Raw genomic sequence first — 13,210 nt, forward strand, 5'->3', positions numbered from 1 at the left:
TCCATTTGAGTGCTGAACACAGATTCAGAGACGTGTTTATGTCTGGCTGATCTTATTTAATGCTGCTCTCCCTCTCTGTGTGCCACAGGTCCCTGGCCCTTGGGCAGCAGTACTCGTCTCTGGGCTCCCAACCCATCCTGTGTGGCTCTATCCCCGGCCTGGTGCCCAAGCAGCTGCGTTTCTGTCGCAACTACATAGAGATCATGCCAAGCGTTGCAGAAGGTGTGAAGCTGGGGATCCAGGAGTGCCAGCACCAGTTTAGGGGCCGCCGGTGGAACTGTACCACCATCAAGGACAACCTGGCCATCTTTGGTCCTGTGCTGGACAAAGGTAAATTATGTGCTTGTTTAGGAAAAAGCCATCAATCTTTGTTGCTGTATTTTGTAACAAACAAAAAACACCTGCTTTTGTCACGACAAAAAACAACTGGAACTGTTGTTAAAAAACAGAAGAAAACCTCTGTACATGTCCTGAACTGCAAACTGCTGTGAAAAAAAACTGTCAAACTGTCCATCTAACAAACAATCACTGAAAAATACCCTCTTTTGTTGCAACAAAAAGTTTAATATAACTGTTGTCAAAAAACAGCCTCATTTTTAGCTACAAACATGGTTGGAAATGTCCCAAACGTGTTAAAAATCACCCACTTTTGTCAACTGTTTTCGTTGCAAAAAATGGCTGGCATCGATCCGAACTGGCTTTAAAAGACATTCACTTCTGTCGCTACAAACACAGCTGGAAATATTCCAAAGTGTTGTTAAACAACAGCTGGTCATGTCCTGAACAGACACTAAAATAGACCCGCCATTGTCACTACAAACATGGCTGGCAATGTTCCGAGCTGTCCTTAAAAACACCTGCTTTTGTTGCTACAAAAACAGCTGGCGATGTCGTGAACAGACGTTAAAGTAGACCCACTTTTGTCACTGAAAACATAACTGGAAATGTCCCTATCTGTCGTTAAAGAACACCTGCATATGTTTCTACAAACAGATGTTAAAAAAATACCCACTTTTGTAGCTACGAACATGGCTAGAAATGTTCCAAACTACTGTTTAAAAATATCCGCTTTTGTCACTAAAAATATGGCCAGACATATCCCGAACCCTCATTAATGAATACCCAATTTCTAGCTAAAAACACCACTGAAAATGTCCCAAACTCTTTAAAAACAGCTGGACATGTCCTTCACAGATGTTAAAAAATACCCGCTTTTTGCCACAAAAACAGCGGGACCTGTCCCAAACTATCATTGAAACATGCCAGCTTTTGTCGCTAAAAATACAGCCAGACATATCCCGAACCCTCGTTTAAAAATACCCACAAACACCACTGGAAATGTCCTGAACTGTTGTTAAAACCCCCACTATTGGTTGCTATAAAAACAGCTGGATGTGTCCTGGAGTGTTGCTGAAAAACACCTGCTTTTGATGCTGCAAAAACTGCTGGACATACACGGTATGAAACATACAAATGTAACATATCTGTTGCTTGCAGAGACATACAATGCCAACACTTTATTCTGGCGACTGGGCTGGTGCCAGACAACTTGCTACTGTAAAAACTAGGTTGTACAGCTAAGCTACTGCAAGCTGTTACAGAACGTACACCCTAGGGCTCAGCACTGCCTGTTCTCTGGGCTTTTGCTGACAAACGCCTAACTAGGGCAATTACAATAATATACACCTTCCTGGCTGCAGTGAGAAATGAGCGCAGGTACAAGCACTGACACATTATTCAACTTCCATCCATCTTTGCCTTCAGTATCCCATTCGTCTTCAGACTCAGCGACCTCTTCTCCCAACCATGTTTACACTCTCATACATGAAAGAGGGTCAGCGCGGTAAATCTATCAGCAAAACCTGACAAGTACAGCTGATATACTGGAGACATCCATCAGGAGCTTCACACGCAGAATACTAACTGTAAGATATTGTCACACTAACTGTGTCCTTTAACAATCCCACTGAACCTGACGGTGGGGAACAACAGGCACAGGTGTCCCGCTTAAGGCCTTATGGTCCCTAATTATAAAGGTAGAAGTTTGTGTGTTGTGAGTGAGGCTGCTGATTGGAAATGAATTACCCTGTGTGTCAGAGGGGAAGGAATCTGGGCAGAAATGGGCAGTGTGAGCAGTCCAAGCTCCTCAGTCAAATAAAAGGGAGAGGGGAGGCCAAATGAGATTACAGGCAATAGAAAAGGGCCGGGGGGCTCCGCTCAACCCCTACTGTGCATGAAGACCAGTGCGCGCCTCACACAGTCCAGCTCCCACGGACGCCCCATTCACACGCCCTTTTGACTCTGTCATGAAAACAGGCTGAAAGGGGATCTCTCCCAACCTAGCCCGGGTGTGCACTTTGGGATAGGGAAGGAAGCAAGGAAGGAAGGTGGGAAGGAAGAAGAGCATCTCACTTTGGGGAGTGATGAATGGAAAAGTTTGAGTTAGGGAAGGGAGAGCTACCAAGCACCAGCCCAAGCCACCTTAAAGCTGCGTGTTGGCCATGGTGGTGCTGTTGGTGGATGCCTGGAGGAAGTGGGGGGTTGAGGTCCTGTGGTGGGTGGTGGTGTATGGGATTTCAGCTCAGGGTGTTGGCGGAGGGGTGGCTGGAGAGAGAGAGGAGGGGTGGGGGGTTAGGGAGTTTAGGGAATGCCAGCTCCGGGCAGAGCGGGGCTGTGGGGGCGCGAGTCGCTGGGCCCTTTGTGTGGATAATACAGTGTGACACAAGGGAAACAAAGGCGGATTGATGGGCCCAGCAGGTAGCAGAAGCAGCGCTAGCCATGGCTAACAGCCAGAGCTCCAGGGGCCCAGGGCTCACAGGCCCCTGTTGTGGAGGGCCCAGATAGGCTTGCCAGGGCGAACAGGGATGCCCAACCTGAGGACTGAGTGTCATCCAATCATGCAAGGACTCAGTGGGGATTTAGACCAAAATATATCCTTTTACTGGGAATGGAATTATTGAATGGTGAAAATACAGTAATTCGAGACACACAAGTCTACTTAGTGCATCATTGTTTTTATTTAAAGGGACAGTTCACCACAAAATTAACAATCTAGATTGTTTTGGTGTGAGCTACAGACTGTTGGAGATATTGGCCGTATAGATGTCTGCCTTCTCTCCAGTATGATGGAACTACGTCGGCTTGTGGTGCTCAAAGTGCAAAAGAAGTAGATTTGAAAAACTCAACATCACTTTCTCTTTCCAGAAATCATGACCTGGTTAGTCAAGATAATTCACAGATGTTGTGAGCAGATTCATTTAGGGTCTATTTTTAATTCTTCTACCTGGCTACATCTGCCAGCCGTATCACCGGGCAGAAGAAAGCGTGCATCTACTCATGGACAAGAGGCTCGTGCTCATGATAGCATGAGATGTAAACATAAATGGCGTCCGCTGCCACTAAGCTGTAACGTTAGCTAGCTCTGTGGTACTAGCTGAATTAGCAGTAGATGCACGTTTCCTTCCACACAGTATGTGACTGTAGTTCGGTAGAAAGAAAATAGTTCCCACATGAAACTGCTCACAACAACATCTGTGGATTATCTTGAGTAGCCGGGTCATGATTTCTGGAAGGAGACACTGATGTTGAGTTCTTCAAATTTAGTTCTTCGGTGCTTTGAGCACCACAAGCCATATAACGGAAAGAAGGCAGACATTTGTATGGCTGATATCTCCAACAATTGGCATGTCCTTAACCGCTCATCCTGTTAGGGGTCACGGGGGGGCTGGAGCCTATCCCAGTTGACGTTGGGCGAGAGGCAGGGTACACCCTGGACAGGTCACCAGACTATCACAGAGCTGACACATATACACATACAACCATTCAGGCTCACATTCACACCTTCAGACAATTTAGAGTCACCAATTAACCTGCATGTCTTTGGACTGTGGGAGGAAGCTGGAGCACCCAGAGAAAACCCACCCTGACACGGGGAGAACATGCAAACTCCACAGGCTCCCCCACCCTGGGTTCAAACTAGGTGACCTGTCCCTTTAAGGTGTATTTAAACATGTATGTTCTTTATACATACATATATATATATATATATATATATATATATATACACATCTGAAAATAAGAGATTGTTAATATACCGGTTTTATATGCATTGTCGTTTCTCAAATGTTACTCAGTATTTACAGTATTTGAGCATCTGCTTTACATTTTCACAACAAAACACCACATTAGATGATCCATCTGACCTTTCACCCTGTAAATCTTGACCAAAAAAACAACATGAAACTGGTCAAATATTGGCCCTTGAAGCATCACACAGGCTACCAAAAAAAGCAGTATATTTTGTTTTGCAACTTTGCTTGCAGACACATTCAGGGTGGGAAAATATGACTAGCCTCCAGCCAAACATCAGTAAACTGTCTGTGGCTTGTAGAGAGGTCCGATCGGGTCTTGAAAGCTTCGTTGGCAGTGGAACTGCAGAGGAATTCCTGGCTTAGTCGCCACTGTGGTCTGCAAAATACGGGTTTAATTCTCTGGTCGTGTTCGTACAAATTTCAAAACTCACGTCACGCAATTGTGCATATCAGAAACTCAGGCCACGCAATGGCCTTGAAATGTCAAGCCACTGCTTGAGAACACCTTCCCTTACCTCTATGTGTGTGTGTGTGTGTGTGTGTTACATGGCTAGTGGAGTGTAATGGGTGAGCCACGGTAAGTGTGCAGTGATTGTGAAACAATGGTGTCTGGTTACATAATAAGCTGTTGCCTTCAAAGGAGGCGTAACTCCATCCCTCAGTGTAAAAAAAGAAACAGGCCGACACACTGCTAGGTTTCACCAGAAGGCCTTGGGCTCTGAACAGGGACGGGTAGGAGGAGGGCGGAGGGGGGTGACAACATTCCTGAAACACTATCCAGATGCAAAGCAGCACACCTCAGGGATGACAGGAGGTCACTGAGATCCCACTGAGCGTTAGGCTCTCCTGACATAGCCACAATGGGCTGATGTCACTACAGGGACTCTGCTTTTAGGCTCCTTCATGTGTCCTGTAGTATGTGCCTCCTCAGCGCTGATGATCATATGGGAAATACTGTGAACCATGTTTACATGTTGTAAAATAAGAGAGGGTTAAAGTTTCTTTCCATAGGCGTCTTGTTTTTCACCCTGGAACATAAATGTGCCTTCTCAAAGATGAAATGTTGTGTTAAAAGGTTATTGCCTGGAGGAATCCCTTTCAATACTTCTGTCTGGATGTTGGCAGCAGTAAAGAATCCCCTGTCCATGTTTAAAACAAGATTGACACATTCCCTCTCTCTTTTTCTCCCTGTCTTCATCCGTCTCTCTCAGCAACCAGAGAGTCAGCGTTTGTCCACGCCATAGCTTCAGCAGGCGTGGCGTTTGCGGTGACACGCTCCTGCGCCGAGGGCACGTCCACCATGTGCGGGTGCGATTCCCACCACAAGGGTCCTCCCGGGGAGGGCTGGAAGTGGGGCGGCTGCAGCGAGGACGCAGAGTTCGGGGTGCTGGTGTCCAGGGAGTTCGCGGATGCCAGAGAGAATCGTCCAGACGCTCGCTCAGCGATGAACCGACACAACAACGAGGCAGGACGCACGGTAAACACATTGAGACACATATGGTGTGCAGATGTCTTCTTAAATGTCTATATCTCATATTAATATACACTACATGGCCAAAAGTATGTAGACATCTGAACATTACATTCATACATGATTGTACCAAATTCATGAGCTGCAGCCTCCAAATCTTTTTGAAAGGTTTCACACAAGATTTTGGAACCTGGATGCAGGGATTTGCTCCCATTCAGTCAGACGAGCATTAATGCAGTCCATCCACGGAGATAGTATTTCTGTGGGTCCAACACTGATGTTGGGTGATCAGGTCTGGCTCACAACACAGTCAGTGTTCCAGCACATCTCAAAGGTGTTGGATGGACTGGGTTGAGGTCCGGGCTCTCAGCAGGACAGTCAACCTCCACCGCACCAAAGTGGGAAAACTTTTTTTTTTTTTCATATACCTGGCTTTGAGCATGGGATCATTGTCATGTTCAAACAAGACAAAGTCTCTTTCTGCTGCTACAATGTTGGAAGCACATTGTTGTTCAGAAAATGTATGCTGCAGCGTTAGAGGACCAGACACACCAAACGGACATCTAAGAACTAGTGGTGACAAAGGCCGACTGTTGCATCGCCTCATGTTGCCTGTGTCTCGCCCAAAAAGTTGTAACTGACCACACTACAAAGACTACAGCCATTGGCCAAATCGCACATATCAGAAAGGAAACAACTCTCCATACCAGCAGGTGGTGGGAGTCTGTATTAAACGTTTAAAAAGAGAAGCCAGAAGACTGACAAGACAGATTCAAGATGCTAGTTAGCCAGTTAGTGTGTTAACAATGCAACCTGATGTTGAAAGAACAAATAATACCATATGCTAGCGTAAAATAACACAAACAACTTCATAAAGCTTCCGCTAAAGACCTCAGTGGCTAAAAAAAAACAAACAGCTTACCTAATATAACAACTTTGTTTTGATCTCATGCCCTTTTGAATTTAGTCATTTGTTTACTTTCCTCACTTTCATTTCTCTTCTCGTGCACAGAGCTGTACTGCCAATCAGAGGGATTTCTTTCACTGGTGGGCTCCGCTGTTTCGGACACCAATCACACGTGCTGAATTAGCCGCAAAAAAGCCGACAAGGGCTAATTAGTGCCAACCATGCAGGACACATGGCCAAAACCTAGGGCGACAGATGCTCACCTAGGCCCACCATTGACCAACAGCCAATCATCAGCATGGCGTGTTGGGGCCTTAAAATTTTTGCTTCACATGAACTAAGGCAGTTGTTCGTCGTCATCAGTTCAAGTTCCACGCATATTAGGCGTCATACTTGCATTTGGCCATGTCCTCAAGCTAGTTTGCTGTCTCTGTCGAGTAGTAGTCTGTTAGTCACTCACTCTACAGCAGGAAACAGCACTTCAAAATAAAAGCTATGCCCCAGAAATTCACTGTACTTCAAAATAAAGTGTGTTTTTCACAAACTTGACAACTTCGCAAGTCACTTATGGTGCATTAAGAATGGACCTGCGACCCACTTTTGGACTTTTGGTTGGGAACAGCTGAACTAAGGGGCCTGGCATGCCAGAGATGGACAGGGAAGTCCACATACTTTTGGTCAGATAGCGTACATATTGATTACTGTAGAACTAAACTGTTCATAGTTAGAGGTTAGAGGTTTGACTAAATATCAGGTTCCATTGTTGAGCACATTTTGCACAGTGGCATGACAGGTCACAGCACTATAATACATCACATTCATTAGACAACCTCAGCACATATTGTACTGTAAAATGGAGTTAAAGGGGAAAAGTGAAACAGAGATGCAGCAAACAATGGACAACAACCTGACTATCGTGCAAATGGAGGGGATTTATCCAGGAAACATTACTGTTTGGGATTACCAATTGTTCGTGTGACGGGCAGGGATTTGGTATTTGACTTGTTCGCACATTTCTGAGTTTCCACCTGAAAATGAGCACTTGACTTTGAATGACTGGTTAATTACTCATCTAAGCAACACCCTCCCTCCTGCCTCGCTCCCACACCTCGCCTTTCATGCCTTGCATCCCAATGAAAAAATTCCCTGACAGTCAAATAACCCGAGTGAGTTGAGGGGGAAAAGAAGGAAATCAGCTCAGACTTAAAACATCACTGGCTGCTGTCACCGCTCGGAAAAAAATAGGCTCCCCGGCTGCTCGCTGAGGGGCAAATGGAGGGACCACACGGCAACAAGACAGCCCTTTGATCTGAGCACACAGGAGCAGCCGGGGAGACCACAGGAGCTAACTGAACAGCAGCACTGTCAGGAGTCTCCTCTCCTCTCCACCTGGCCCTCTCACGCTCCATTATTTAGCCCCGAGGGCCTCTGGGACTTGATGTTGGCATGACAAGCTCACAGAGTGATGTCACGAGTCCAACCCCCCCCCCACCCTCCCACCGCTGCCCCCTCTCTCCCCTTCCTCAGCCAGAGGTGCCACAGCCACCTGCCTTCCGCCCCAGCTGGGGGAATTCTGCGGCTAAATATAGCTGTTGAATTAAAGCACAACAAAATCAAAACACAAAGGTGAAATAAGCCTCGCGGCGGCACACTCATGATGTGAGCCAGTGACTTCAGAGAGAATTAGCAGCAGCGCAGAGCCTCTGTACTTCACAGCTGCATGACACTTAAATAAATTGCAGCCAGTGGCACATTGTTTTTCTTGGCCTGCTCTGAGAGTCTTCAGTGGTTTCGTTTGTCTGCGTTACTGAATTTCCTGTTAATTTCTGACCTCAAATCCCAACAGATCTTCTTTGGCAGTGACCGACATGACAAGTTCTGAGTCAGTTATTTAATTAAGACCAGCACAGTGTAGTTAAATACACTTTAAAGGAACACTCCACCCAAAATCTACCTTTTTTTTGTTTCAAATTCTCACCAACAGTTGGCCTTGAGTGGTGGCTTTAAAAAGTTTGTGGCTTGATTCTTCCAAAAGGATGGCGGGCGATTTCAGCTTGAAGTCACAGCGGTTGAAGTGGATTCCAGTGACAACTGAGAGCCTTTTTACTTCTGGTATTATCATGTGTCTCCATCTGACTACCGCTTACTGCCTATGTCGATTATGCCATAGGGTCAAAGGGCCCAGCACACAGTAAAGCTGAAAACATACCAGAGCCGCTGTAGTGCATCACATCATGTGACGCCCATCAAGTACCGCCCACAGCACACACTGGACGTGTCACGCTGTTGCAGATCAACTGACAACCACGCAAAGTTGTCACTACTTTTATTGAAAGATCTGTACTTCCTCCATCTATGCATTAGCTTAAAATCACGTGTGGAGAGCCCCTAATTAAACTTGATTTCTCACGTGAAGAGTCGATCTCCAGAGCTATGACTTGCCAGGAATTATCTTTTTGGCCACTGTCTTTAAAATGACAGGACTGTGGGTCGTTTAGCTTAAGATATTTCTTGACCTCACCAACGAGCCTCTCCTCGTCCAGTCTTTGTCACACACGAGACACAGCAGCAGCTACAGAATTCTCTTTATACATCAGTGGTGAGGAGAGGAGTCGAGCTGCCATAGGAGCAGAGAAAAGAGCTGCTATGGGAGCTGGTATGAACAAGCAGAGAGTGAGTGGGGGAAAAATGCATTTAATTCTCTGGGCGGTGAGGCTGGAAATAGGACTGTGGCAAGAAGTGCAGGAGTGCCCCTGCGAGTCCAGCTGCTGTCGGCGTGGGGCTGTCGACAATCCTTGTTGGGAACGTATCAGGACACATTAGTGTTTACGCTTCATAAGATATGTGGTCAAATACGTCCCAGACCACCTCGGCAAGTGGTTTGAGTGATCGGTAGACAACGTGTCACGGTGGTTATTACGCTTGTATTGAACGCTGTCCACTTGTGATCTGATCACCTGAGATACATGTTAATACCAGGTGTAAACAGGCACTGAAAGTGACAGAAACTGATCCCACGACCTGCCAAGGGATTTATTTGCTAAGTGAAAATTGTTTGGAGCACAATGAACCCATGGATTCACTGACGAGAAGTGGTCTGTGTATTAAAGAAGTTTTTTTTTTTTTTTACACCTTAAGCAATGACTCTGGATTTCCATAGGAATACATTGGAACTACTGTGAATCTTGCTTCAGAGCCGCCTCTCAAAGCCAACAGGCAGTGACTCTTCACACTCTGAAGACATACTTTTGGTGAAGTATTGCTTTAAGCGATCAGGAAAAATGGGTTATGAAAGCTTAAAAATTTGGATGCATGCCAGGCTGATAAATAGCTTCACTAATGCATTTCCACTGAATGGTTCGACTCAACTTGACTCAGCTCACTGCTGGTGCCAGGTCATTCCTCCATTTTATTTTCCACTGCAGATAGTACCCCGCCAGTGTAGGCGGAAGCTGATCGCCATAGCGCCGCTGCGTGAAACTGCAGTTACATCATCTTCAATGTGACAATCACTGAATCCTTTTTTTGGCAACCAATCAGGGGAACACCTGCATATTGGCAATTGAACAGCAGAGTGTGCAGCGTAGTTGTGCAAGTTGCCATTTTTTAAAAATCTGGGTGGAATGAATAAAAAAATATTATGATTACTACTGACAGTATCTTGGCTAAAAAAATGGTGGCTATGTGCAAGAGGTCTTGTGTCCTGCTAGTGATGACTCTACCTTCTAGTATCACCTCAGCTCACTTAGCAGTACCAAAAAAAGTACCAGGTATCACAAGCAACTTTTGCTAATGGAAAATCAAAAGAGTCGTGTTATACCATGCAATGAAAATGCATATGTACATGCTTTTTTTTCATCTAGGAATTAAATTAAGTTTAGAACTGATTTTAAACATTCCTACAAAGTGAATATAAAAGTGTCCTCTGTGTTTCTCAGACCATCCTCGACCACATGCACCTGCGCTGCAAATGTCACGGCCTGTCAGGAAGCTGCGAGGTGAAGACCTGCTGGTGGGCGCAACCAGACTTCCGCATGCTGGGCGACTACCTGAAGGACAAGTACGACAGCGCTTCGGAGATGGTGGTGGAGAAACACCGCGAGTCACGAGGCTGGGTGGAGACGCTGCGTGTCAAGTACAACTTCTTCAAACACCCCACCGAGCGCGACCTGGTCTACTACGAGGGCTCGCCCAACTTCTGCGAGCCCAACCCGGAGACCGGCTCCTTCGGAACGCGCGACCGAGCCTGCAACGTGTCGTCGCATGGCATCGAGGGCTGCGACCTGCTGTGCTGCGGCCGCGGCCACAACACCCGGACTGAGAAACGCAAAGAGAAGTGTCACTGCATCTTCCACTGGTGCTGCTACGTCAGTTGTCAGGAGTGTGTGCGCGTTTACGACGTCCACACGTGCAAGTGAGAGAGGCCTGTGCTTTCAGACTGCTGGACTACAAGTGCTGCCCACCCACCCGTCAACTCCCCCACCTCCTGCACGACATCCCTGCTTCCCCCTGACACGCATCCCACACAGAAACATATTCACCAGCACACACACTCAGGCCCTAATGGGTAATGGCACATCAACTATGGATACTTCTATACCTTTATTTGTAAAAACCCGCCCTAGAATCCGTCTTCCAAACCACTACACCCATCTCCATAATATCTGACCAGATGACCCGACCAATCTGAGTCTGAGGTCTAGTCCGCTCTCATGGGACGGAGCTACAGTTGTGCATCTTTGTTCCTCTCCCCGCAGCATTGGGCCCCTCCCTCCCCCTCGTCTTTATTTATTTCCCCCCTTCATGCCAACACGTTTGCGGCATGTACAGTAACACTTTTTACCTGTGAGATTAATGCAGTAAAAAACTTTCAGACTCTCTTTGCTTTTGAATAAAAAGCATCTTCTAACTAACACCTCACTTCTCCGGCCGGTCTGGCTGGTTTACCTTTTGTTTTGTTTTTTAAACTAAACCAACCTCTACACTGTCACTTAGTCGTAAGTGATACTGAACACAGCCCCAGGAAACCATCACTTTGTAACTACTGAACTGAACTGAAAACAGCAGGCAGGTGTTGGGAAGTGCCACAGTCCTGTCTTTTGTAAACTACTGAGCTGATGAAATCCTCAGTGTTGCTACTCTCCCTGCTGACTGACTCTACCGCACCAGTCAACCGGGAAGCCTGGAAGATATATGCTACAGTCTGATTTTATAGCCCTGCATTTCTGAAATATTACCATTGGGCTGGGACTGGAGGTATGCAGCATGTGTGTGAACAAGCATGCTCATTCCACTAACTAACAACCCTTCACATGTATATGTATGCACTATTCAGTTACTCCAGGTGGTTAAGATTTGAGCATTGTTTACGCGAGCAAATTCTCCTTCATCGCAAGCTAGCAGTGCTCATGAATGACAGCTTTGTTCCAGGGTTCGGGCACGATCAACCTGTATATTGCTCATGATTTCCACATGTGCGATGCAACACAGTCGTACATTATTCAATCTAAGGAGCGACGGGGTGAAAAACAAGCAGCAAATTATATGACTGAGTAGAAGATCATTTGTGGCTGTTTCATTTTATAAAGGTACGCATCAAACGTGAGTCAAGCTTCAGCATGCTTAATATTAATTCTGGTCTTATGAGCAAAGTGATTATTGGGAGATCTTTTTATCTAACACTTCATGCATTCATCAGGTCCATCTTTTGTCTGACGCTTTCTTTTATCACTGTAAAAAAAAAAAAAAGAGAGAGAGAAAAGAAAAAGGGGGACATGTGACGACATGTGGAGACCGGAGCAGGTTCTGATTGGCTTTCACACCCTCCCTTCCTTCTCTCCTGATTTTCCCTCAGTTGGACAGTTGAGGTTTTTAAGAAGCCTGATTTATGAACTTGTTCTCTTGTCAGTACACCCCAAAAACACTCCTGCCCTGCGGTTTTGGTTTTGGAGATACTGGAAGCATAATTTACTCTCAATATAATTTTTTTTTGCCCCAGAGGCATGGACGTCTGCCCGGCTGACTCTGACTTGTAATTTTTTAACAAAAGGAAATTATTTTCAGATCGAGGTAAACAGTTGTGACTTTTGGGTGGACAGAAAAGACTTCCAGTTCATGTAGAGTCTGAGAACATTAAAGGATAACGTCTGTATTTCTCAACTCAAAGCCCTATTTTCACATTTCTGTGTCCAAGTGACAAATGAGAGCAACAGTTTTTGAAACTGGTCCCATACTGAGTGAGAAAGCTGCTGCCAGCAGTGACGAAACAGGCTGTTATGTCCTCTCTTGGGGCATATGAGCAGGGTCAGAGTACATCCATTAAGGGTGTTTGTTTTTGCCACTGACAGGCTCAGATTATTATAAGTGTCTGACACTATTATGTTAAGGATCCCTACAGAGATAAACCTTTTTGTTAAAGAGTAAAATCAATTCTTTTAACGCGCAACAGCCCTGAAATCAGCATCACCAGCACACCAGACTCCATTTAAATAAACAGTGATTTTAGCACGTATAGAGCCAGAACATTCTTACATCTAACTGGGCGAATTAAAGGGCCAGTGTGAAAGATTTAAGGAGATACATTGGCAGAAATGGAGTATAATATAATAAGTATGTTTCCACTGGTGTAATACCTGCAAATAAGAATCAATGTATTTTTGTTACCTTAGAATTAGCCATTTATATCTACATAGGAAGCGAGTCCTTGTCTATGGAGTCTGCCATGTTTCTACAGGAGCCCAG

General features: G+C 45.7%; 1 protein-coding gene across 1 annotated transcript in view; it reads left to right on the plus strand.

The window, feature by feature from the left end:
* The window catches only part of wnt3 (wingless-type MMTV integration site family, member 3), a 30,810-nt gene extending 19,923 nt beyond the window's left edge, over positions 1 to 10,887 (plus strand). The window contains exons 2-4 of the mRNA XM_049564465.1: positions 89 to 330; positions 5,303 to 5,568; positions 10,408 to 10,887. Coding sequence (XP_049420422.1) covers positions 89 to 330; positions 5,303 to 5,568; positions 10,408 to 10,887 — 988 coding nt within the window. The remainder of the gene's footprint in view (positions 1 to 88; positions 331 to 5,302; positions 5,569 to 10,407) is intronic.
* Positions 10,888 to 13,210: the final 2,323 nt, after the last annotated feature.

Source organism: Epinephelus fuscoguttatus, linkage group LG20 (genome assembly GCF_011397635.1).
Source record: "Epinephelus fuscoguttatus linkage group LG20, E.fuscoguttatus.final_Chr_v1".
NCBI classification, from domain to species: domain Eukaryota; kingdom Metazoa; phylum Chordata; class Actinopteri; order Perciformes; family Serranidae; genus Epinephelus; species Epinephelus fuscoguttatus.